Source organism: Dermacentor silvarum, chromosome 2 (assembly GCF_013339745.2).
Source record: "Dermacentor silvarum isolate Dsil-2018 chromosome 2, BIME_Dsil_1.4, whole genome shotgun sequence".
NCBI lineage: Eukaryota > Metazoa > Arthropoda > Arachnida > Ixodida > Ixodidae > Dermacentor > Dermacentor silvarum.
In genome coordinates this window covers 183756862-183784000 of record NC_051155.1, presented here as the reverse complement: position 1 = coordinate 183784000, position 27139 = coordinate 183756862, and the positions used below count along the sequence as shown (strand labels likewise).

Genomic DNA, 27139 nt, shown 5'->3' with positions numbered 1-27139 from the left:
CTGTTTCGCATACCGTGAGCTGACATGAAAATCCATGATGCAGCACCAACATGGCAACTTACTACACGATATTGCATCTTCGTCTCTGTTATCAGGCAAAGAAAAGTGGCATTTACCAACACAAACATAAGGAAACGTTTACTCTGTCCGTATGAATAAAGGTACTGCTTTTAGCACCTAACCTTGGCATTTAAATGTCAAAAGTTGGACGTTGGAGTAGATGAAAGACCAATGCCTTCCTGAGGAAGTTGGGGTGAGAAGGGGGTGGAGCCACTGCGCACTACCGGGTACCCTATCGTGTCATCCCTCACGTGAGGGATGTAGGAGGAGCGCCGGACTGCTTAAACTTCTTGACTGCACTACCTTCGGGAACGGCCCACGAAAGTGGCTAGAAACAGACACGCCCGATACGGAGAAGTGGGGGTAACTCGGCAATTAAGGCGGACATTGCGGTCAGAAAACGGATTTATTGCTTTTGTTACATGCTCATAAGTGATAAGAGCCAGTTTGATATGCGATCATGTCCCTGAGCTGTCTTCAGGTCTAGGGAGGATATGTAGGAAGGTTAACCAGAGGTAGTCATGGTTGACTCACTTCACTAGGGACGATAGATAAACTAGAATAGCACTCGTAGGAACGTCATGTGCGCACACAGCACAGTCATAGTACGCAGGCCTGTCAGTGTTGGAAGGAGTGAGAACCCCGTGCCTGAAGCAATGGCGCGAACCATTTTTTTTACTATAATACCTGGAGGGAGAAATATGGCGACACTGTGCGATTTGCCTAAGTGGTGCAGTGCAACCTGTGAAACGTCACAATTATCACATTCTAATTATGCTATCGCAATTAAAGATTTAGTGGTACTAAGTTCTGACCTAGTTTTTTTTTTCACTTTAAGAGCGTACTGCAATTTACGAAATTCAGTAATTGATGTCTCGAGGTACATCTACTTGAAACCAACTTGGAAAGTAGGACCAGTTTTAAGATAATCGCCGTCAGTCTCGCCAAAAAAAAAAGTCACTGTTGTTCCACTCACATTTTAAACCAAAACGCATGTTTGTGATGCGTTGAATTCCAAAAACATCTAAAACACTAATAAATTGCCTTGCACATTTTTGAATCGCGATATCGAAACTGGTGTCACCCTCAAAATTCATTGCCTAAGGAATATAGCTTGTGAACTCCCCGGCAGCAAACTGTAAATCGCTGAAATTCCATAAAGCAACTAGTTCAAAAGGCATAACCAGCGAAATTTTGGTAATTAGTCGAATATGCATTTTGCAAAAAAAAAAATGTCCACATCTTCCAGTAATCAGCTCACGGAGTAGAACGGTGCGACATGCCGTAGTCGATCTTTAAATATTGTCTTAGGTACAAAATAAAAAGTCCTATCGCAGTATCGCGCGAACTTCATTTGAGATTGAAAGAGGAAAGACGGGGAGGTCAGACAGGTTGCACCCAGTTTGCTACCCTACTCTGAGAGAAGGGGAAGCAGGAAAAAAAGTCGCAGTTTCGCCCGAAAGGTGAAGCATCATTTCTGATAGCAAATTTACTAGTAGAGTATGCGGAGTAAGGATATCGGCTGCATAAACTTGGACACATTCGCTTACTAACCGAGTTAACAAGCCTGGTGTCAGCCCGCTCAAGCAAACATGAATAGATCACACTCGATGACCGCAGACAAGCACTGTCAAAACGCTGGCGTGAGCAAGCGCGCTAGGAGCAGTGACCAAAGGTTCGTGTGGTCTGTTGCTTCAACGGAAACTGAGCGGCGAAAGCACAGCGCATACAAAGGTCAGACCTGTGTGGAGATCGCTTTCAAGATACGGTGCGCGCGACAGCCCTCAACCGTGAAAAGTACAAGTACGCAGTTCCTGGCAGAGTAGAAGCCGCGTACCCTCCCTCCCGCGCTGCCTTCCGGCTTTCCTCCTTTCGCGTGGGAGATTGAGTCGCCAGTTCCCCTTGCGCCTGGTCGCAAGATACGCATTTAGTGCCGCAGCTAAACGTCGCCTCCCCTCCCTCCCTCCCTTTCCCCACGGCCTTTCGCACGACCGGAGACTTCGTGTTTGCTCTCCGCCGTGCGTTCACTCTCCGTGAAAGCGCGCGTCCCTCGCGCGCTTTCACTCGCACATACAGCATACGGCGCGCGGCGATGAATTTATCGCTGTTGGACTTTATACGGAACCTCACGGCGAAGACGACGACGATGGCGACGGCAGGAATGCGCTTGGAGTGTCCATATAATTGAATAAAAAGAAAGGAGACTTGAAAGGTTTAACAAGCGATACGCGTGCGCTCATGGCAGCGTTCACCACCTATTCGAAGTCTGTCGCTGAGCCCAGTCATCTTTAAAAAGTGCAGTAGGGCTCCGATGGCTTTGCGTGCATCCAACGGTCGCTACCGTGCTCGTTATTTCGTTCCCTTCTGCTAGCGACTTTGTCGTCCAGTCGGCTTAAAGCGGCACGCAAAGTCTGTCTTTCATACTCAAGAGGAGGTCAGTAGACAAAGATATGTTCTATGATCTCGTCGCAATTACAAAAGTTGCACGAGGCACTGTCCACCATGTCGACGCGATAACAGTAAGCATTTGTGGGCGCTGGCCTAGAACATTTTGTGATGGACCAGCCAGTTAGAGGCATTGCACAACGTTAACCAATTTCGCGCATTATTCGCAGTACCTGCGGCTTCGCTTCGGGAACAAGGTCGGAGTCACTGCTTGCGCCTGCTACTTCGTCTTGAACGTGAGTTGGCCTTATCTTCTTGACAGGCTTGACATTTTACTTGTAGTAAGTTATGTAAACTAGAAAGAAAAAAAAAAGATTTTTCAGATATATCACGTGCGCGTTGGCTTTTGTTTTATTGTGTTTAAATATATGTATAAGGTTAAAGAGACACTAGCGAGCAAGACAGCATTATTTTATACTGGTAAAGTAATCTTTCATTTCTCTATCTTTTAAATGAATTTTATAAACTCGAGCAGATGCTGTCGAAATTCATGACGTCACGGCGAGATAGTGCGAGAACTTCAGGACGGCTTCGCCGCCCATCTTTCGCATATGTGTATTTCTTACGGGGCTTCCTTTTATGGCATAGCCTGCTGACTCTTTTAAGAAAATCGCGAAGAAATCGTCGGCGATGATTGTCACTGTAAGCGAGTAGCCGAATGCATTTAGAATAAGCTGTATTTGCTTTATTAAATGACTGTTGACTTTCAAGGCGTATGCTTGCTGCAGTGAGAATAGTAATGACAACGTTTGTTGTTTCACTGCGTAATACCGTCGATAACAGAGCCGTTAACCAGTCCGTCTGTAGTGGCTATACTCATAAGCCGGTTCGTCGTGTGTGGGTTGCGCCGGCGTGGAAACGCGACTGCCATATATCTTCCTTTCCCACCGCCGGAGCCCTGCACCGCCGCAACCACAGGGAGAGAGGGCGGCGGGAGAAGAGGAGGGCTGTCCTTCCCGATCGCTCCACCAACAGCGTCTTTGCATTGACGCCTTTGCGATTTGGCGCTGAGCCGTGCTCCCTCAAGAGCTGCAGAAGATAGCGCCAACCTTTCCCTTTCCCTCAAGAACCACTTATCATCGGTGAAAGTGCGGGCACCAGCGACAATGAACACGAGTGAAAACAGATAAAGAAATTTAAGCTATTTGCTTTAGAAAGCCTAGCGACACGCGTACCCTTTATAATCAGTTGCTATCACCGAGCGGTGTCTTGTTGCTAACCTGAAAACTCATTGTTTGATCAAATGGCGCGTGTACATGTGCACAGCAGCATCTCCATGTACGAGTACGAAGTTTTGACCTTTCATGCTTCGTTGTTTAGTTAAACACTGATAAAGCCAACTTAATCGCGGCGTCCGTTGTGTTGCTTCTTCGTCTTGGGTAGCAGGGCAACTTTATGGCATTAGAAATGTAATTCTTAAGTTTTGTGGAATGAAAAAAAAATTGCCTGTTGAAAAGTAACATAATTCTAGTCCTTGAACTGGAATGTTCAGATAGACGGACATTACTTGAAAGAAAAAGGAAACGCCTTTCAACTAATTAACAAAACAATGATTAACGTCTTAATTAATTAATTTAAGGCACATATTGCAATTTCTGAATTGTAGCAGGTGAGTTTGTCGAGCGTGTCCACTTGGAATAAATTTCCAGAATAGCACCTGTTTGGAGATATGTGCCATCAAACTCGCCGTAAAAATGCACTGTTGCTCCATTAATTTTTTTTAACAAAATGATATTTTATGCATTGAAGCACCAAAGGTAACTGGAACGCCCATGTATTTCATCCCGCACTTTGAGAAATAATATCTCGAAACTAGTGTCATCCTGGAAATTCATTTCAAGTGGATGCGTTTTGCAAACTCACCGGCTACAATTCGTAAAATGCAATATGTGGCGTAAAGTAATTAATGAAGAATTTAATTAGTCAATTTTTGTGATTAGTTGAATATGTGTTTCGATTTCTCGTGCAAGTAAAACGTCCGCCTCCTCGAATAATCCAGCTCAAGGACAAGAATTATGCTATCTGCCATAGGCGATGTTTAAAAATACCGTAAAACTTAAAAATGAACACCCTGCATATCGGAAGCCTATTTCGTTGCCGGTGATTATAAAACGGCCTTGCACAAATCTTTGTCGATTTTCTAAAAACATACCGGTGGCAACATGATGATTATTAAATTGTTTATATATAATGACGCATACACGTCACTTCAAGTTAGAGCCAATATTTTTTGTCTTTCAATTGTTCATAGGGAAATGAACAAAGGTGATGTTCACGGTAATAGATATGGGTTCTCAGGAGTACAGAGTGGCTATTAAGTTGCCCACAATAGCTGAAACGCGCTCGACAGTCACGTGACACCACTTGACGTCTCGAGTTCCCTCGTTCGATCCGTTCGGCACTTTTTCGAGAAAGCGCGTGTTTTTACCCACTTGGCTTTTCTCAGCGTACCCGCCGTGGTGGCTTAGCGGCTATGGCGATGCGCTGATAAGCACGTGGTCGCGGGATCGAATCCCGACCGCGGCGGCCGCACTTCGATGGGGACGAAATACAGAAACGCCCGTGTACCGGGCATTGGGTGCAGGTTAACCAACCTAAGGTATTCAAAACTAATCCGGAGTCTACCGCTACGGCGCGACTCATAATAACACGCGAGGTTTGGGCACGTAGAGCCCCGAGAAATATTTTTTTCCCCACGTCGGGGTCTCACAGCAATAAATAAAGGTCGCCATGTGGCGGGTCACGTTACTCGCGCTTTTATTGTGTGTTTGTTTTTGCCGCTGTCGCAGAAAATGGGCCTCGAACCCGCGCGAATGGCTGTTGCGCGTTACCGCCGCTTTTCGTTAACTTTGCCGCTCGAAGCATTCAGACTTTCCGCGCGCGTTTTTCCCGTGGATTTATCTTTACTCAGACAGCTTTACTTAATATTTTTCTTTAGGCACTCTTTAGCTAGTTGATCGGTTTGGGAGATTGGATGCGCGTGATTTCGGCTCATAGATGTTGATTTTCTGTTTTTGTAAGAAATGTGAAACAGGAAAGAAAAGCAGCCTGGGTGACCCCACTGTAAGTGTCTAAAGCTGTAACGTATAGCTTTCAAGCTTATACGTGAACAGCTGTCAGTATATATATATATATATATATATATATATATATATATATATATAGAGAGAGAGAGAGAGAGAGAGAGAGAAACTTTATTTGGCTGGTAAATATTTTAAGGAGCGGTGGTAGGAGCCCCTCAGTCCAGGGCCCCACTGGCTTCTGCCGCCTGCCTGACCTGGCTAATTAAGGGCTTTTGTCCTGCCAAGTCGGAACGGGCGAGCTGTACCTCCCACTGCTCCATTGTGATATTATTAGATGGCCTATGAGGGTGCTTAGTACACTCCAGGTTACATGTATTAATGTAGGTATGCCACCGCACCAAGGGCATGTGGCCCTATAGCGGGTGGGATACATGGCATTTAGCAGTTTTAGATGGGGGAATACCCCGGTCTGTATTTTGCGCCAATCGGCGGCCTCTTCCCCGCTAAGTTGCGGGTGAGGCGGCGAGTATTTTCTGCGGACTCCGCGCTGATGAGCAAGGATGTCTTTGACATTTAAATTGATGGGATTTTGTGAGGGATAGTGTGAGGGGCTGGGGCTCGAAGAGGACGCCATCGCTCGATTAGTAGACGCTCGAGCTAACGCGTTAGCCTGTTCGTTCCCCTGTGCCCCCGCGTGTCCCGGGCACCAGAGTAGGCGATGGCGGTGGTTGAACGATTTGGGGATTATCGCGAGGCTAGCCGCAGTCACGTGCCCCTTGAGAAACATGTAACATGTCTCCCTGGAGTCAGTGACCCCAACCGAGTCCCTTTCCGAACACTCCGCGTGAGCGAGCGCGATCGCCACTGCTAACATTTCGGCCGAGGTGGGGGAGCCCGCCGTGGTCGACGCGGTAATTTGCTGCTGGCTGATCGTGTTCACGACTGCCAGGACGTACCTCCTTTGGTAGCGCTGCCCGGTAGCCTCTGCATACGCAGCTGCGTCCGTGTAGAACGTATTGTACCTAGCGTTATTAGAGTACATCGATTGAATATGTTGTGCGCGTGCTTTGCGCCTTTCCTTGTTGTACTCGGGATGCATATTCTTGGGAATTGGAGCTACTGTAATTTTGGATCTCACTGAAGGAGGGAGAGATACGGCCTGTTCGGTGAGATAAATCGGGTATGCTGGGATATTAAGTCTTGCCAATATTGCCCTACCAGTTTTTGTGAAGCTGAGGCGCTCCCTCTGTCGTCTGTCGCATCAGAGTGGCCTGCCTCAGTTCGTCGAAAGTGTTGTGTACTCCCAAAGCTAGCATGCGCTCCGTGAAGGTAGATTTAGGCAGGCCCAGAGCCGCCTTGAAAGCTGTTCGAATTATCGTGTTGGCCTGTCTCTCCTCCTCCCTGTTCAGGATTTGGTAGGGCAAGCCATATGTGATTCGACTAATCACTAAGGCCTGTACGAGCCTTAGGGTATCGATTTCTCGCATTCCCGCCTTTCTATACGTCACTCGACGTATCATTTGGGCTATGTTGTGGGTTGCAGATTTAATGGTTTTGAGCGTCTGTGCTGCTCTCCCGTCGCTCTGAAGCCACAAACCCAGGACTCGCATCGTAGGTACCTCCCGGACCATTTGGCCCTCAACCACAATGTTAATCGACCCTCTGTATTTGTAGCCTTTCGCGTGTATCCGTAAGACCTCGGATTTTTATGCTGTCAGCATAAAAACACAATCTGGCCACCGTATTTTCTTGCATCTATTTGTGGTCGAGCCTCACTCGCGCTGGCTTGAAATCCCCAAATCACCTTGCCACCTCGAGCAAGCAATTATACGCGAAACGCTTCGATGCGCGAATCGCGCGAAATGTCAGAGTCGTCGTTGAAAGCGGTAAACTCAGCTAAAGGTTAACGCAACATTAACATTAGCTTTGGCAGTCGCCACCATCTCCTTCGACCTTTGGCGCATCGTAATTAAAGGCCAGGCTAAATGGCGCCTGGCGGATGTTACGGTGACGTCAAGTTGATTACGCAGGCGGTGTGTTTTACATTTGCTTGTGCGTTTGCATATCTGCGCACTTTAAATTTATGCAATGGAAACTTGTTGAAAACCTTGCAATTAACTTCTTCTCTGTAGTGTTGTCTTCTGCTAAGCTTTTACGAAGGCAGCTGGCTGCTATTCTGACACCCGACTTCTTTAATAGGGTAGTCACTTGTGTCTCTTTAGAAAAATTTTTTTTTTCGAGACATCGAGAAAGGTTACCTTCACGTGTTGTGTGGCCTGTTAATAGCCACGATATGATTTATGCGACTATACGCGAAGAGAGCGGACGTCGATTTCTCGCTGATTTCCGTGTGAGAGGAACAAGCCGAGAGATAACGAAGCACGGCGCCTTGCTGATATGACGCAGCTGTGTAAACGATTCTATTGCAATGCTATTCCTTTTCGCGCTTCGTCAGTGGCCATAGCGGCGCTCTGCTCGACCAAGATCGGCTGGCCTTGAACGGTGGTTGATAAAGAAGTAATAGAGTCGAACGAAAATAATACTTACGCTATACCGACCGCAATATTATTATTAGACAATTTTAGAATAGCGTTTGTCGCCTTACGAACGTTAAACGTAAGCATCTTTTTGGGACGTTACGGTGCGCGTCCTTCTAAGACCTTTAATTTACCGTACGGGAACGCAAACGTAAGGATGATGTTATAAAACAGAGCGCCGTCTGGTGCCTCGTGCCAAACGTATTTAATGCAAGACAATCCATTAGCAACCATCCTGTTGCTATGCGGACGAGCCTCGTTAGGCTATGTACGTACACCAAAATCACCGAACGATCTCAGAAAATAAACGCGCTATGCGCTCATAACCAACGTTTCAGGTGAGTTTAGAGAAAGCAAAAGCTCATTTCAATAGTTACTGGCGATCAGCGCGAGAGCGCAGCCATAACGAGAATTCACGCTAAAGCGGGAGCCATGGGTGCCGCCATGTTCGACAACGCTATTTTTATTGCGATAGCAATTATATGGACACTTCAACCGATTTCTGCCGTCGGCGTCGCCGTCGCCGTCGGCGTGAGGTTCCCTATAGATAAAATCTTCGCCGCGCGCCGTATGCCCGAGCGGAAGCGTGCGGGGACGCGCGCTATCACGGAGAGAGAACGCACTCAATCTCCCACGCGCAAGCAAGGAAGCGGGAAGCCAGCGCCGGAGGGAGCGGAAGGGGGGGGGGGGGGGGGGCGCACTTCTACTCTGCCAACAACCGCGCTCGTCGCTCGCCCGCGCCGTCTCTTATCTCCACACGGCTCTGACCTTTATGCACTGTGCATTCGCCGCTCAGTTTCTGTTGAAGCGCCTTCTCGTGGTCATCGAGTCTCGCTTCATGTCGGTCTACTTACGCCGCAGCACACCCGCTTACTTAATCAGCTCATGTTTACTACAATTCATATTGCTACCAAAGCCGCTCACCTTACTGCGTATGACATTGCTGTGTTGCTATCGCATTCATTGCTTCGCCCTTAATTTGGGCGAAACTGTGACATTTTTTCTTAGCGTCCGCAAACACTGGACATGCAGTTTTATACCCCTGTCACACGGCACATGTAATGTCATTTGCAGTAAATGACATTCATACCGAATCTCATTGCGGTCTTGCGTTCCCAGTCTACATGGGTAAACAATATTACGGTGGCTAACAAGATGGCATTCGCAATTGATGGCAATGTTTATCGGCAGGCTGCTATGATAACGAGACCTCAAAAATCGTGCTTTTTATTTACACATTTTCACTATATTGTTAGCAATACAATGGTAAACATTGATGGTTATTTGAAATTATATTACACTTCGTTTTAACTTATCGATTTTGTAATTTTTTTGCCAAGCCCCTGTCGTCGAAATTACAGAAGTCGTTTGTGAATGAGTTCGGGAAACTCATTCAATGGGCGAATGCCATTAGCTGTGGTGTCATTCACTATGCCCGTGTAGAAGCAGCAAAAATGGCATTAACACTTAAGGCGGTGGTCCCACTCCGGCGGCACGAGCCCTCCGTTTTCAGTACATTTGGAGTAACCGTGGCGGCTCTTTTACTTGGGATATAAAGTTGTGGTATATACCATAAAAGCTTAATTCTTGTAGATTCCAACTATATATACTATAAGGAAATTGATTAGGTGGATTTAGAAATAAATGTTCAAGAACAAGCATGAGATACATGGTTTTTGCGAACTGTGTCTCAGTTGTGACCATATTTAGAAGAAACTACCGCACTTACTGCATTGCGGCTTGCTCTGTAGCTTTAGGACATATTTATATAGTTCCTAGACGTAGAAAATTAATTTTTAATTTTTACTTTTTGGATAATTTGCTTTTGAAAATTGCCAAATATTGCAATCTTCTGTTGTAAACAGCCCGGCAACTACATGCTCAAGGAAGCTAAATTTTGGATAAAGTAGAGCTCAAAGAATTTCCATTTAGGACACAAAATTTCATTCGTGTAACTTTATTAGTTTTCCTAATAATGCGGCCGAAAATAAGCAATATTTAGAATTCTGGTTTTATTTCTGCCCAGTTTTGCGGGAAGGTAATAAAGCGGCGAAGCTGCGATTTAAAACTAATAAAGTTACATGAATGAAATTTTGTGTCCTAAATGGAAATTCTTTGAGCTCTACTTTATCCAAAATTTAGCTTCCTTGAGCATGTAGTTGCCGGGCTGTTTACAACAGAAGATTGCAATATTTGGCAATTTTCAAAAGCAAATTATCCAAAAAGTAAAAATTAAAAATTAATTTGCTACGTCTAGGAACTATATAAATATGTCCTAAAGCTACAGAGCAAGCCGCAATGCAGTAAGTGCGGTAGTTTCTTCTAAATATGGTCACAACTGAGACACAGTTCGCAAAAACCATGTATCTCATGCTTGTTCTTGAACATTTATTTCTAAATCACACCAATCAATTTCTTTATAGTATATATAGTTGGAATCTACAAGAATTAAGCATTTTATGGTTTATACGACAACTTCATATCTTAAGTAGAAGAGCCGCCACGGTTGCTCCAAAAGTACTGAAAATGGGGGGCTCGTGCCGCCGGAGTGGGACCGCCGCCTTAATCTCATTCGCTGCGAATGACATTACACGTGCCGTGTGACAAGCGTATTAGTTTAGCGTTTGCAAGCAAACGTAAACGCATTACGTACGCAAAGAAACAGCGTTGTCATCATTGCGCATCCTCTGAACGTTATTCGGTTTATGATAACATATATATACTTTATTTGGCGAGTTCAACGTTCGCAATGTTTACGGACGCTAAGAAATAACGTTGTCGAACATGGCGGCACCACTGGCTCCCACTTCAGCGTGAATTTTCGTGATGGTTGCGCTCTCACTCTCGAAGGTCGCCAGTAACTATAGAAATCGTCTTTCGCTTCCTGTAAACTAACCTGAAGTTTTGAGCGCATAGCGCATCCAATTTCTGAGATCGTTCGGCGGTTCCGGCACCCGTAGGCCTAACGAGACGCGTCCGCATAGCAACAGCAGGATGGTTGCTGATGGACTGTATTGGCTTGGATGCGTTTGGCATGAGGCACCAGACGGCGCTTTGTTTTATAACGTCTTCCTTACGTTTGCCTTCTTGTACGCTAAACTAAAAGTCTTGAAAGGACGCGCGCCCTAACGTCCCGCAGAGGTGCTTACGTTTAACGTACGTAATGCTACAAACGCTATTCTAAAACTGTCTATTACCAATGCGGAGGCATTACGAACGCCAAACTCGCCAAATGGCGTACGTTATCATAGCGCACATAAACCACAGAAACCCAATAACTTTCGGAGCATGTGCAGTGAGGAGGACGATATTTCTTTACGTACCTAATGAGTTTACGTTTGGTTGCAAACGCTATTCTAAAACGCCATTCAACCGCGCAGGGAAGCTACGGGGCTCACATGTTACACAGGCTATACGAAGACTTACACGTCGAGTTCCACGGAGTCAATTCTTGGGGCCGACTCTGTTCATTTATTATCATCCGTCCCTCCGAGTTGTATAGATCCCGGCAATAGCGGAAGGTGGTACTTCACGATGAAGGGTGGGAAAAGGAGAGAAAAATGAAAATAATTGTTAGAAAACATGGTTTATAGGTGGTGACTGTCGTGGGGTAGCTCGACATTCTCGCGTCGCCTGACGTTCGCCTTGCCCGCATGGTTCTAGGCGCATAGCATACCGTTCGGGTAATCGGGTTCCCCGCATGACACACACGTGATGGTGGGAGTCGGTACGCAGCTACGGCGAGCAGTGGCGTAGCCAGAATGTTTTATTTTAGTGAGAGGGGGGGGGGGGAGAGGGAGATGGGAGGAGGGCTGGTAAGGCTGTATAATAACACATATTAGGGCGAAAGCCTTAAATGCCTCATCAGACGGTGACCTTGAAAACGCGGCGAGCGGTACACGAAGTCTCTCTCGTGACGTCGCCTCGCGCGAGACGCGCTCGTGCCCCTGCTCGCGCGTTCGTCGTCGTCTTCTTCCACAGCTGGTTCCGATGCTGCTCATCATGCAAAAAAAAAAAAGGCAAAGTTACTTAAGATCCACTCAAACCCACTACCTTCGGTGTTAAAGCGAAGTTAATTAAGGTACACTTAATTAATATAGAGTTAATTAAGGCACTCGAACCCCCGACTTTTGGTGGGTATCGCACCCTCGACATTTGGTGGGAGTCGAAGCCGCGACCTTTGGTGTTTATTATTACCGAAGTTAAGGCACACTTAATTAAAGTAGCGTCAATTTAGGTACTCGAACCTACGAGCTTTGGTGGGAGAAAACAAGTAATAAGAAGTAAGAGCGCATTCGAATGAGAATGTCACGTGATTTAATAAGTGTCTCTTGAGCGCGCACGCTTTCGCCTTCAGCCTCTTTGGCGTATGCTAAAGTGACTGTCAATTTTTTTAGGCGGGTGGGGAGAAGGGGGGGGGGGGGGGGGCACGTGCTTCTGGCTACGCCACTGACGACGAGGGATGGAGCGATGGATGGATGGATGACATGAGCGTCCCCTTTGAAACGGGGTGGTGGGTTGCGCCACCAAGCTCTTGTTATTATTTTGTCTAATGTCCTACCTTTATTTTTGAGAAACACACAAAATACAAAGAATTCCAGGCATCAAGCTTTTTGAACCATTACTGGGAACTCTGTGTCTGTACGTCTCCGTTGTTTGTGGTCTCCCTACTTTTCTGCCACCAAACCTCCAAGCGCCTCTTACTAATCTCTACAGCTGACATGTTTACTTTGTCCGTGCTATCCCTGAACCCAAGGTCTTCAAGGAGGTCAGAGGAGTCTAGACTTGCAGCTGAGTAGATTTCTTCACATTCCAATAAAACATGTTCCACCGTTTCTATAGCTTTACCACAGCAAGCACATGCGGCTTCGTACTTGGTGTACTTCGCTTTATAACTGCGCGTTCTAAGACATCCTGATCTCGCTTCGAAAAGTAAGGAGCTTCCCTTTGAGTTATAAGAAATTGTTTCTTTCCTGATTTCCCTTTTTCCTTTGAGGTAGTTAGTCATAGCAGGTTTCTTTTCCATTGCCACCACCCATAACCTTGTCTCAGCCTCTATCACTTTGCGTTTGACGTTCTTTGTTGCCGTGTTGCTGGCCATACCGGTCGCATATTTGCTGGTAAGCTTCCTAGTTCTTTTCCTCCTCTGTGAGTCAATGTTTTGCCTGTACAAATACCTGAATACTTTTGCACCCCATCTACTTGCTTCGTTCTTCCATTTTCCTCAGTCGTTCTTCAAAATCAATTTTACTCTGAGCCTCCCTTGCTTCAAAATTTGCCCAGCCCATATCACCCTGCACATCTTCATTAGTAATCTTCCCGTGGGCGCCCAACGCGAGCAGTCCCGCTGACCTTTGGTTGCCATCGAGTCCTGATTGTACTCCTGACTTCAAGCAAACAACCGCATTTCCAAATGTAAGCCCTGGAACCATTACACCTTTCCACATACAGCGCATACAGCCAACATTTCGATGCGAGCGCTACCTGGTGGCGTGGTTAGTCAGGCGTGGGAGGAACTTGCTTCCCTCTTTTCGGCTTCGCGACGGCATTGCACGCTCGTCGGAGTCCTCCGTGGTAACAACCTTGTTGAAGGGTTCGCGTTCGGCTCCGGAAAGCGGCACCGGCACGGGCAAACATGATCGCTCGAATGTGTCTCCGTTCTCGGGCCTGCGAACGGCTTAGTCCCTGTTGTGTCCAGCATGAGTGCACATTATTCGCGCACTGTCCTTGCGCAAGGAGTCGACCCTCTTCGATTCCCCGGCGTGTTCCATTCCTTGAATTTCGACTAGCTGGCTTATTGTATAGTATAGAAGGTGCAACACTTGTGGCGCTTATACTTGCGTGGTTTGTAAAAAAAAAAAAAGCGAATGTGCCTTCGTCTGTCCCCTTCGTAATGTCCTCATCGTAACTCCCCTGCGAAACCATATCACGAAGTTCACGATCATTCAAAAGGCCATGCATCTCTGCGCTCGTGTTTGTGTAATTTAGTGTTCGTCCATGTCTCAACAAGTACGCTGCCTTTAGAATGATAATGGACGACCAACTATAGCCCAGAGAGAGAGAAAACATTCATTTGGACCATCGAGGTCGTTGCTCTTAAGGTCGAGTGGGTCCACATCCTAATCGAAGGTCACCCTTTGCCGTACAGCAAAGGACGGGAGCAACCACGTGACACCACGATGCCATGTTTTGAAAACCACTTACGGCAAGAGGCCTAAACAGAAGCAACTTGATTTTTTCCCCTTGAAAACCAGCTGGGCAAGTATAAGCGCGACAAATGTTATATACATTTGATGAAACGAACTGAATAAATATAATCTTGCTGGAAAATATATGAAAGAACAGAAGCGCAAAATCTTTTCTGTGATGTGCATGAAAAAAAGTCGCAGTTTCTCCTGAAAGGCGAAGCATCAATTGCGATAGCAAATTAGTAGAGAGCTTTACGGAGTAAGGATAGTAGATATATCGGCTGTACTAACTTGGACACATTAGCTCACTAACTGAAATAACAAGCGTGGTGTCAGTGCGCACAAGCAAACATGAATAGAACACGTTCGATGACCGCAGACAACCGCTGAGGAAGCGCGACAGCAGCGAGCGAAGGTTCGTGCCGTCTATCGCTTCAGTGGAAACTGAGCGGCTAAAGCACAGCGCATGCAAAGGTAGGAGCAGTGTGCAGATCGCTTTCAAGATACGGTGCGCACGACCGCCCGCAACCGCACAATGTACAAGTACGCAGTTGCTGGCAGAGTAGAAGCCGCACCCCCTCCCTCCCGCGCTGCCTTCACGCTTTCCTCCTTTCGCGTGGGAGATTGAGTCACCAGTTCCCCTTGCGCCCGGTCCCAAGATACGCATTTCGTGCCGCAGCTAAACGTCGCCTCCCCTCCCTCCCTCCCATCCACCCACAGCCTTTCGAACGACGGAAGACGTCGCGTTTGCTCTACGCCGTACGTTCGCTCTCCGTGAAAGCGCGCGTGCCTCGCGCGCTTTCACTCGCACATACAGCATACGGCGGGCGGCGACGATTTTATCGCCCTTGGAGCCTTACGGCGACGACGAAGCCGACGGCAGAAATCCGCTTGGAGTGTCCATGTAAATGCTATCCCAATAAAATTGGAGGGAGTTTAAGCTTCGCCTCTAAGAGTGGAACGCGATACCGTTAGCGGGCCCCGTTAGCATCGCATTTTTCTTGGAGTAGACTTCACTGCAACACACAACGTGGGAAAGCCAGCTTACAAAGACCAAGCTTACACTGATCCATTTAAAGTCGGCTTCACTTTTAAACACAAATGCATCGCTGGGAAGACATTTTTCCAGGTGGAATGTAAGCCGTCTTATATCAAAATATGAAAGCCCTAGGACCTTTTTTATTACTATAGTAATTGTTTGCTGCTGCCTCGAGGCGCGCGCGTGTCCAAAACGGATTAGGCAGGTTAATTCCCAGTTTGACTTGCCGAGGACGGGAGCGCTATCTGGATGGTGTTTTAGCAAGTAACCTATACCCGGGCACGCCGCTGTTGTATGGGAGAAATGCTGGAAATGAGGTTTGTGTTTGAGTTTCCTCGTAACAGAATTATGTTTTCTCCTACATTCAAATTACAGCCCGACGCAATCATGTGTGCAAGTTGTGGTTAAGTCGTACTTTACAATTTTCTGACGGATATTACTTTGAGAAATTCAATTTTTCTTCACTAACGCCTTGCGCCACACGGAGGGACTGCGCGGTCGGGGTGGTTCGGGATGCTTTCCTTGGCCGGGCAACGCCCCCGACGCCAACACCGGATTTTCTGCCACACGTGGCCCTTAACGCTCTCGCGTTAAAGCGCACCTCTCCGTGCATGTGGCTTCTACTGTGGGTACTGGTAGTAATGAAAGAACCGAATAAAGCGTTCGCATATATGATGCGCCGTGGCGCCTCCACGAATTGATGAGGACGCCCAGAGGCTTTATAACGAATACGTTGAACGACATACGCTAAGCGATAGAGATCGCCGCTCCACGGGGAAGCGAAATAGAAGAAAATAATAAATTTGGATGGCCCACCACCAAAATTGACTTTGCCCAATTCGAAAATTGAGTTGACTGGAACTCAAAACTGACCTGGCCCACTCCCAATATTGACTTGTCACATCTCGAATATTTGGGTGGCCCACCCTCAAAATTGATTTCGCAATTCGAGCACATGGCCTATTTGCCTAGCTGCTGATGATGCGCTTCCTCACTCCAGTGTTTTGACAGCGAGTTCGCGCGGTCATCGAGTGAAATGTGTTCATGTTTGCTCGTGCACGCGTGGCACCATGCTTGTTAATTGAGTTAGTAAGCGAATGTGTCCAAGTTTATACAGTCGATAAAACTACTATATTTACTCCGCATAGCTCTTTACTAATTTGATATCGCAATTGATGCTTCGCCTTTCGGGTGAAACTGCAACTTTTATTATTTCTCTAAACTTCGTCTATCGAAGCAATAGATCAGGCAATTTACTGCTGTTGCGTTGAATGATTCTCAGTAACGTGCCACTGTGAGTGACGTCACAGCACGGCGAACTACGTAGGGCGCACTCACCGGCTGGAAGCGCAGTGCCTGCGAGGAGAAGGGCGCAGGGCGTTTAGGTTTGAAATTTCAGCTCTTTTTGCGGCGCGTAGCAGTGTAATACTTTGCAAGCACGATTGTTAGCGCGCATTGTATGCACTGCGCTTGACAGTTCGAAATGGCCAGACCTGGCGAGGGGCCCTTTAATGCGTAGCATTCTTTGGCGAGTACCTCAGCAATTTCGGAAGCAAAATCATGCAAAATCATGTCTGTAACTCAAAAAACCGTGCCACCTTTCCCATAGGAATACATATTGCTCCATAAAAATACATGCGGTTGGGGGCCCACTTGAATTTGGTAGTGGGTCAACCTAAATTTGGTGTAGATATGGGGGTGGGCCACCCTGAATTTGATGGTGATATGGTGGTGGGCCAACCCAAATTCGGGGGTGATATGGAGGTGGGCCAACCTATATTTGGGGGTGATATGGAGGTGGGCCTACATAAATTTGAGGAATATGGCTGAGCCAACCTAAATTTGGGGGTGATATGGGGTGGGCCAACCCGAATTTGATGGTAATATGGGGTGGGTCAACCTAAATTTGGGGGTGATATGGGGGTGCGCCCACCTAAGTTTGGGAGTGATATGGAGGTGGGCCAACCTGAATATGATTGTGATATGAGGGCGGGCCATCCTAAATTTGAGGGTGATGTGGGGGTGGGCCAATCTGAATTTGGGGGTGGGCCAACAGGGAAAGAAAAGCACAAACTAGGCTAACCATAGGGAAAGAAGAGTACGAGCTGCGCCAAAGAATGCTACGTATTAGGAGACAATTCTCTGAATTTCTATAATTTCTTTCCCTTGGTACGAGTTGGGGCGGAATGATAGTAGCGAAGACAAATGCCGTGTTGGATATACAGCCGTATAGCCATACATTTCCCTCCGCTGCGGACAGACTTCGTGGTATGTGGTTCTACAGACCATTTTTTTAAGGTGAGTCTTTTTTTATTTTTTGACAACACCCCCGGACTTTTCTTGCGGGAGCTGCTGCTGGGTGCTGTTGCTGGTTTGCCGAACAGCTCACACTTAAAAGGAAAAAAAATTACGTGCCCGTTGGTGCGACCAAAACTCGGTCCTCCAGCACAGCAGCAACTATCGTGCCGACACCAACTAGCGGTTTGAGATGATCACCGTGCGTCTCTCCTTGCGTAGCACAGGTGAGCGAGAGCAGATGCGCGCGCGCGCCAGTTTTCCTTTACGCCAAAGATGCAGGAATGCAACTGGCAATGTTACAGCATTTTATTCACCGCTTCACGGAAGCTTCGCTTCACATAGATTCCAATATGCACGTTGGATCTGCGTAACTTTTTTCAAGCATGGCTGTGCACCGCTCATCGCTTGCATTGTATGAATATAACAAAAGGCACTGTGGTGTGTATAGGACCAATGGGAACTTAACTAGAACCAAACCTGCACAAAAAAAACACAATAAATGGTACTAGGTTCGGAACAAAATAGTTCAAGCATACAGTCGAGTGCCTCGGCAACGAACGCGTCTACAACGAAATGACCTGTATAACGAAGGAAGAATTGTATCCCGGTTCTCTTGTGAGCGGTGCGCTGCGTGACGTTTACAACGAAGTAACCTGTATGAAGAATGATTTCGGAGGCCTCGAGCACTTTGTTAGAAATGCGTTCCACATTATACATCTTGACAGAGCAGTAAAAAAGGGCATTTGGATAGGCAAAACAGCTTTCTTTACGTAGTCAACGTGCCATACAAGCAGCCTGTTCGACTCGCAGGTTCATGCCGAAAATTGTGGGCACATAAGATAGAACTATACGCTTGCAATTCCAAAATTAGCACCTGCCTGCTGAGTGTCATGGCAGAAGCGTTTTACGAGTATCTCCGAGGAAACATCCTTTGTGTTGTTACATTATGATTCGATCGTTAATTTAGGGAATTCAAACAACAGCTTCATAGAAAAAGAAAGCTGCGATAACAAGCAAATCCTCAAGGGCTCCTCCCAGGTTTGGGCATTGTAAACAAAAAAAAATACTCCATCTCCCGCTAAAGGGAACCATATGTGGATGCAAAGATGCGGGGAGATGGTCAGCTTGAGCGGGAGATGGTTTCGCCGCAGCGGCCCGAGCGCTCATCGCGGCGCTGCACAGGAGAGAGAATGAGGCGCGCGCGCTCCGTCATTCTCATACCGCGGAACTACCGTGGCGCCCCCAGCGGAGTATGCAGCTGTTGCACCACCTGTCGAGCGCGCCGCTCCGGATCCCTAGAGGAGAGAAAGGGGGGAGCGTAGGAGAGGAGAGAGAGGGGGAGGGGACGCGCATGCGTGTGGGGGTGTGGCACGAGGGCGCCGTTCCGTATACAGAGTATTCCTATTAGGAGAGAAAGGGGGGAGCGTAGGAAAGGAGAGAGAGGGGAGCGGACGCGGGCGCCGCTCTGTACAGGATTCCTAGAGGAGAGAAAGGGTGGAGCGTAGGAGAAGAGAGAGAGAGAGAGAGGGAGGGGATCGCCCGTGGGCAGCGCGTGCGAAGGGACACACCTGTAGCGCTGCACTGCCGACCCGGGCAGCATTGCATGTGTAGCGTGCGTTGGAAAATGTGGCCCGACTATTACTAACTGATTGAACAAGCGTGGTGTGAGCGCGCACAAACATGAATAGATCACACTGAATGACTGCAGACAACGACCGTCAACACGCTGCAGCAAGCGCATACGCCGCAGCAGCAGGCGAAGGTACGTGCGGTCTATCGCTTCAACGGAAACTGAGCGGCGAATGCACGGCGCATAAAGGTCAGAGCCGTGTGGAGATAAGCGACGGTGCGAGCGAGCGACGAGCGCGGCTGTTGGCACAGTAGAAGTGCGCCCCCCCCCCCCCCCCCCCCGCTCCCTCCGGCGCTGGCTTCCCGCTTCCTTGCTTGCGCGTGGGAGATTGAGTGCGTTCGCTCTCCGTGATAGCGCGCGTCCCCGCACGCTTCCGCTCGGGCATACGGCGCGCGGCGAAGATTTTATCTATAGGGAACCTCACGGCGACGGCGACGACGACGGCGACGGCGACGGCAAAAATCCGGTTGAAGTGCCCATATAATTGCTAGCGCAATAAAAAAATGTCACAGTTTTGCCCTAAGGGCGAAGCAATGAATGCGATAGCAACACAGCAATGTCATACGAAGTAAGGTGAGCGGCTTTGGTAGCAATATGAATTGTAGTAAACATGAGCTGATTAAGTAAGCAGGTGTGCTGCGGCGTAAGTAGACCGACATGAAGAGAGACTTGATGACCACGAGAAGGCGCGTGTGAAACGGTGGTGTTGATGAGAAGCGCTTCCCGTGGGCAGCGCGTGCGAAGGGACACACCTGTAGCGCTGCACTGCCGATCCGGGCAGCATTGCATGCGTAGCGTGTGTTGGAAAATGTGGCCCGACTATTACTAACTGAATGAACAAGCGTGGTGTGAGCACGCACAAACATGAATAGATCATGCTGAATGACTGTAGACGACTGTCAAAACGCTGGCAGCAAGCGCATACGCTGCAGCGGGCGAAGGTACGTGTGGTCTATCGCTTCAACAGAAACTGAGCGGCGAATGCACAGTGCATAAAGGTGAGAGCCGTGTGGAGATAAGAGACGGTGCGGGCGAGCGACGAGCGTGGTTGTTGGCAGAGTAGAAGTGCGCCCCCCCCCCCGCTCCCTCCGGCGCTGGCTTCCCGCTTCCTTGCTTGCGCGTGGGAGAGATAAGAGACGGTGCGGGTGAGCGACGAGCGCGGTTGTTGGCAGAGTAGAAGTGCCCCCCCCCCCCCGCTCCCTCCGGCGCTGGCTTTCCGCTTCCTTGCTTGCGCGTGGGAGATTGAGTGCGTTCGCTCTCCGTGATAGCGCGCGGGGGACGCGCGCTTCCGCTCGGGCATACGGCGCGCGGCGAAGATTTTATCTATAGGGAACCTCACGGCGACGGCGACGGCAAAAATCCGGTTGAAGTGTCCATATAATTGCTAGCGCAATAAAAAAATGTCACAGTTTCGCCCTAAGGGCGAAGCAATGAATGCGATAGCAACACAGCAATGTCATACGAAGTAAGGTGAGCGGCTTTGGTAGCAATATGAATTGTAGTAAACATGAGCTGATTAAGTAAGCAGGTGTGCTGCGGCGTAAGTAGACCGACATGAAGAGAGACTTGATGACCACGAGAAGGCGCGTGTGAAACGGTGGTGTTGATGAGAAGCGCTTCCCGTGGGCAGCGCGTGCGAAGGGACACACCTGTAGCGCTGCACTGCCGATCCGGGCAGCATTACATGCGTAGCGTGCGTTGGAAAATGTGGCCCGACTATTACTAACTGAATGAACAAGCGTGGTGTGAGCGCGCACAAACAAACATGAATAGATCATGCTGAATGACTGTAGACGACTGTCAAAACGCTGGCAGCAAGCGCATACGCTGCAGCGGGCGAAGGTACGTCTGGTCTATCGCTTCAACAGAAACTGAGCGGCGAATGCACAGTGCATAAAGGTGAGAGCCGTGTGGAGATAAGAGACGGTGCGGGCGAGCTACGAGCGTGGGATGCGCATGCACTGTGGGGGTGTGGGATGCGGTACAACGGACAGAGCCACGGCAGGAAATGCTTCGCATTTAAAAAAGGAGGCACGTGCGTACATTACACGCTGACGATCGTGTGTGCAAAGTATCAAACCGCTGCACGGCGGGAAAACAGCTGAGATTTCAAATGAAAGCTGTGCGTCCTTCCACTCGAGGGAGCCTTGCTTCCTGCTGGAGAATAGAGGTCACGCGTATAAGTGCCTCTAAGTCACATACACTGCCATCATCTTCGCTGATTAAAGCACGTGACTTCGGTAAACTATGTAATGCAAAACGCGCAGAACCACCACTGGAAGTCTGCCGCGCAGCAAGAAAGGAAAGAAATAAGAGCCAGGGCTCGCGACTGAAACGTAGCGTGAACCTTCGGCTCCAGCATGGGAGAAGGGTAGGGAAGAAATGTCGCTTGCGGACGCTAGTCGACGCAAAAGGAGGGAGTTTTAATGTTGCCAGTGAAAGTCGCTTCCTGGCAGCAAAAAGACGCGACATTTCAATTTCTCCTATCTCCTATGACGAAGAAACAATTTCAAAAACAAATGGCAGAAACCATCGAAGATGATCGTCAATATCAGCCATATAGCTTTCATAAGTGTGACATGCTGCGTATCCCTGTATCATTAATGCATCACGAAACCTTATTGGTACATCAGCAGATACACGATGTGGCAGTCTCACGGCCAACCACAATGCCAAAAAATGCCACGACATATGATATCTTGTAACCGTGCACAGCGCCTCCGTTGAAACAACGTATAGGCACCCCCACTATCCCTAGTATCTTGTCTGCGACTTGGTTACAATGTATCTCCATTAGGCGGCAGCGCTGGGCGCGGAGGTGTCTGTTGCTATCTTTTTCTTATATTTATAAGGCTACACACCGATTGTGTCACCTTGGCACTTTATTCTTGCAGATTGGCCAAGAATGGCCACATACCGTTATCACATACGCAGTGCCGAAGTTGTCTGTTCGGAACATACCCGTGGCACATATCCCGTGATTCAAGTTGTCTACTATAGGCCAGACATGAGCCAGCAGCAAGTTATCTCATACTATCTCATGCTATCTGCATAACTTTCATTTTCGTAACTACCTAAGAGGTAAAAACGACATCAGGAAAGAAATAATTTATGATAACTCGAAGGGAAACTCTTTACTTTTCGAAACGAGATCAGGATGCCTTAGGACGCGTAGATATAAAGCGAGGCAGACAAAGGAGAAAGAAACATACATGTGCTTGCTGCGGTAAAGCTAGGGAAACGATGGAACATATTTTATTAGAATGTGAAGAGATGTACCCAGCTGTAGATTAGGCTCCGCTGGCCTCCTTGAAGCCTTTGGTTGAGGGATAGCAAGGATAAAGCAAACATGTCAGCAGTAGAGATATAGTAAAGGGCGATTGGAGGTTTAGAGGCAGAAAAGCAGGGAGACCACAAACAACATAGGCGGACAAAAACCAAGTTCCCAGAAATGGTTGAGAAAGTTTGATGCTGGGAATTTTAAAGCGAAGCTTTGTACCTCTACCAGCCAAGGGTTCTGTCGTGTCCGTCGTTGTAATCAAAAAACGATTCCGACGAACCGCTAACAATTGCAGGTATAGCAGTATAGCTTACTTGAATTCAGGCATTCAGCGTACAACTAAGCACTCGTTTTCGCAAGAAAAACCACACAAACAAGCTTCAAAGTGATGAGCCAACATGATGGATGATAAGGGCTGCGGGCAAACAACGGAAACAGGCTCGGCGCGGTCCGTAAGATTAGATTGCAGCTGTTGCAAAGCTTATGCAGCTGCTTGAAACATGGTTGACGTCATTCGAAACCCTTCCAGCCTAGTAACTGCTTCGGTTCATTTTCTAGACTACCCCACTATGGGGTAGTCTAGTAGTGTATATCACACCGATCATAAAGCAGTAGTGAACATTGTTGTGAAGTAAATAATAATAAAGGCCGTGGTTAAAGTTACGTTGTAGTGTGTGAAATATCAAGTGCGCCGCAGTCACCGTGAGGGTGGCGTAAAAAGCTTCGCTTTCCAACCACCTTCACAGGGTGTATTTGCGGGCAATATTTTCGTCCGTTAAAAAAAAAAAAAAAGATGGTGAGACATAAGGCAAAATAAGAAAAGGAGATTGATGGAGCAACTCATCACCGCGTTTCATAGGGGACGCTCATAGCATCCATTCATCCATCCATCAATCCATCCATCAATCCATTTCGTAGAGAAGTCTCAACTCTGTGACCACTTCACTTTTCAAAGGACCAGTGCACTCGCTGGGCTTGTCGTGAATGTTTGCCATAGGCTGCTTAGCACGTGAATGTTTCAAACTTGAGTTATGTTGTAAAAAAAAAATCAACACGGGAACAGAATGGTTTTTATATTATTTCCGAGCTGTGTTTACAGCGTTGGCATTGAACGACTTATTACTGACTTAGCATTGCGATGGCGCCTACGTGGATGGCTTTGTGTGGAAGACTTTGCATATGCAGAATGTGCAGGCACGAACCCGAAACGTGGTCCGGTGCCGCCATTTCAGAATAACTGCGTTGCAGCACAACACGACATCACCTCAATTAAGAAGCACCAGTGTACGCCATTAGAATGCCACGTTCAGTGTCGTATACTGGCCAAGAATGGTAGGACGCTTGGGCCTGCAGGCTATCGTGTCTCGCCAAGAGAAAGGTTTAGAAAAAAAAGCTAGGAAAAGGGCCCTATTTTTAAAACGGTGCAATGCCTTCTTCTTACTCTGTAGTTCATTTTCCTTTTATTTACACGTCTGAACTTTCTTAGAAAAGAGAGATAACTAACTCGAGAGGGATTTTCCCTCTCGCCGTTTTCCCTCTCGAGTATGTACCGACTAGCCCAAGCCTCTACGATCTTGCAAGATAACTAACGTGTATTTTCTTGTTACTTTTTTTTCTTGACTCTGAACAGCAAATGCAAGGAGCAATCAGCATCTTTGCAGCGGGAGTCGCCGTGTCAATGTGTAAGCACTCATTTGTTAAATGTCTCCTGCAGCGCTGTACTCATCCACGCTACAACTGTGACGTAAATTTGTTTCGCTGACAACATTTTCTTAACGCCGTCACCACTTATTTGTTGTTACTTGTATGTTTTTCTCTCGCATATAGTAGTTTGGATAAGGCTCGAAATTTTCGCTGCAAGCGGAGTCCTACATCTCACCAGTTTCTTTCTTTCTTTCTTTCTTTCTTTCTTTCTTTCTTTCTTTCTTTCTTTCTTTCTTTCTTTCTTTCTTTCTTTCTTTCTTTCTTTCTTTCTTTCTTTCTTACTGTAAACGAATGACTAAACAAATGGCCACCATAGGCATTGTTGCCGAATGTTCATTTCCATAAAATTTACCGGGCCAGTTCCTTTTCTTTTTTCAAGCGAAGCTTGCATACACTAGCCTGCGCCGGCAATGTAACGCTAAAAAACCAGCTGTTCTCAGAGCTGCACAGGTGGCTCGTGCTCGGCACGAGCTCGTGCGACTGCTCCCGCGTTCGTCGTCGTCGTCTGCTTCCATTGCTGGCTGCGTTGCCACTAATCATTCCAGCGTAGAATCTCACTTCTCTTCTGTCGTCGTAATGGGGAGGCCGCATTTAAGGAGGTTTGAGCCATTGCTTAAGGGGGTATGAGCCATTCATTGTCTTACGTAACGAACAGATTTAATTTTTAAGAAATTTCACGGAAATCCATCCAGAATGAACGCGCTCGGGAAAGGGCTCGTCGTCGTCGTGCCGATTCTAGCGTGATGACTTCAGAAGCCCAAGCGAAACGTCCGCGAAGAGCCGCGGATCCCGAGTTGAGGGAGCGCGATGTTGAGGCCATGTTGAGGCCAAACGTCAGCGTCGTTTAGCCCTCCAGGAACCCGACAGCGGTGGTGCACGCCTCGGCAACGCTAGCGCCAACTTCCCCGGTGCGACGGCCAGGTTTCAACGCTAGTTTTTCTTCCCCAAACTTCGGAGCCAGCTGCAGTGCGTGTGACCGGTTGTGGTTCGAGCACAACGCGGTACTCGTCAGTGCAATTCGTGCGAAGGAACAACGAAGAAACGCGACAAACTTCGCTTACCCCCATTTCCTCGACAGGTGAGGGGCTACTGATATTTTTTTCACTCACAGCCCCTATGCTTCGGCAGCTGTCTTGACATGAAGCAGCAGCGCACCCAGGATCTCTGCCAGGGGGGGTTGACAGTTTGCCAATACCATCTAAACAGCACTAATTTCAATTTCTTCACGGGAAATTGTCAAAAAATGCGCTTTTTGCCAGTGTGCAGACGATTGCGCGTCTTACATCTTAGTTGCACTCTAAAAAAAAAAAAAAAAAACGGGCTAAACAAAAAGGGGGGGGGGGGGTACAACCCCTCCCCCCCCCCCCCTTGTCGGTGCGCCACTGACATGAAATCAAAGTTGTATTTTGAATGATCCTGTTGTTCCCCGAATTGCGACTTGGCCGATGCTCTGTAAAGAGCAAAACACAAAACGTATCGTACGGTTACAGCTTTCCACCTACCGCTTATGTGGAGCTGCGTGGCCATCGGTTTCGCTGGCACCCTTTACACAGCGATGGTGAGTTCGTCGTTCTTTTTTTCTTGCATGCTTCCTGATATACTTTCGATTTCAGCCATTTTTTTATTACTAAAATTACCCAATTACCACAGAGAAAAATCTTGAGCAACATATCTTTGGATTGCGTGAAGCCAGAAATGACTGTTTTAAGATTTTCACGTCTCCTGCGCTGCCCGTTCCTAATTAATATTCAGTTAAAATTAATAAGCATGGCGCTTCACATTGCTGACTTCCTGGCGAGTCCCTGCGTTTTCATATTTTCATTAATTATGTGGACCTAAATTTTTGTCGAGATACCGCACGTAAATTTGCTATTTTCGGCATCAGCTCTGCACGAACGTTTCGGATAAGTTGGCACTGGATGTGATGTTGACGGTGCATGTGCTCCAGTAGTACGCACGCACACACCCGTACGCATGCTCCCACACAAACAAACACGCACTTGTGTGCGCGTAATCGCATGCACATAACACACATGCATAGAACAAAAACGCACAGACACACATGCGTACGCACATAGAAACACGCATGGACGCACCGAGATGCATGCAGAAAGATGCACACATACGGAGGCACGCGCGCGAAAGCACCCTCTGCAATCACGCATGCGCGCAGGGTGGTCTCCGTGCCGTGGTCTGGGCTGACGCCGTGCAGGGCGTGCTCATCCTTGTATGCCCGCTTACCATCTTGGTGAAGATCCTGTACGACTCTGTCTACGATGCCTCAGCCGACGCATCAGTCGCCAGGCGCCCCTTCGGCGACATCAACATGAAGCCCTACATCTTTCGGTGAGCATCGCAATGCTTAGTTTTGGTACTCATGGATGCGGTGCTTGGCGAAAAACGAGGGCTGTAGCGATCTAGTCCTATAATCCTCGCAGAAATCGCTTTCACAAGCAATTAGGTATAATGTACTGTATACACTCAACTGTACTCAACCGTACTTTACCACAGTTTGATACATTTAAATACCTATAGGAGTACATATATCGAGTGATTTATCTTGGAACCATCATATTAATCAGTTCACTAATTCCTGCTGCAGTTTATAAGGGCAACAGACTTAGACAGGCGGCTGTAGCCCGGACAGATGTTTATAGTGCTGCAAGTGCTACTGTGCTGTGCCACCTGCGACCGATTGTGATTGTGTATCTGTGCTCCTTTCTTTCTCTATCTCTACTTTCCTGTCACTTTACCTCCCCCTCCCCTCTCTCCCCAGCGTAGGGTAGCAAACCGGATCTTCCCATCTGGTTAACCTCTTTGCCTTTCCCCTTTCTTCTCTCTCTCTCTCTCTCCTGCAATCGCTTACTAGGTTATCTACGCCGTAACTTGTCTACATAATCTCCCTCAGGAAACCTATTCACATATAAAACCTTAA

General features: G+C 47.7%; 1 protein-coding gene across 3 annotated transcripts in view; it reads left to right on the top strand.

The window, feature by feature from the left end:
- Positions 1–27139, top strand: part of LOC119442268 (sodium-coupled monocarboxylate transporter 1-like) — a 72241-nt gene that overhangs the window by 11595 nt on the left and 33507 nt on the right. For all 3 annotated transcript variants that reach the window (XM_037707080.2, XM_037707079.2, XM_037707078.2), the window contains 4 exons: positions 2676–2741; positions 24131–24182; positions 25695–25762; positions 26378–26550. In XM_037707080.2, the coding sequence (XP_037563008.1) occupies positions 2676–2741; positions 24131–24182; positions 25695–25762; positions 26378–26550 (359 nt within the window). The remainder of the gene's footprint in view (positions 1–2675; positions 2742–24130; positions 24183–25694; positions 25763–26377; positions 26551–27139) is intronic.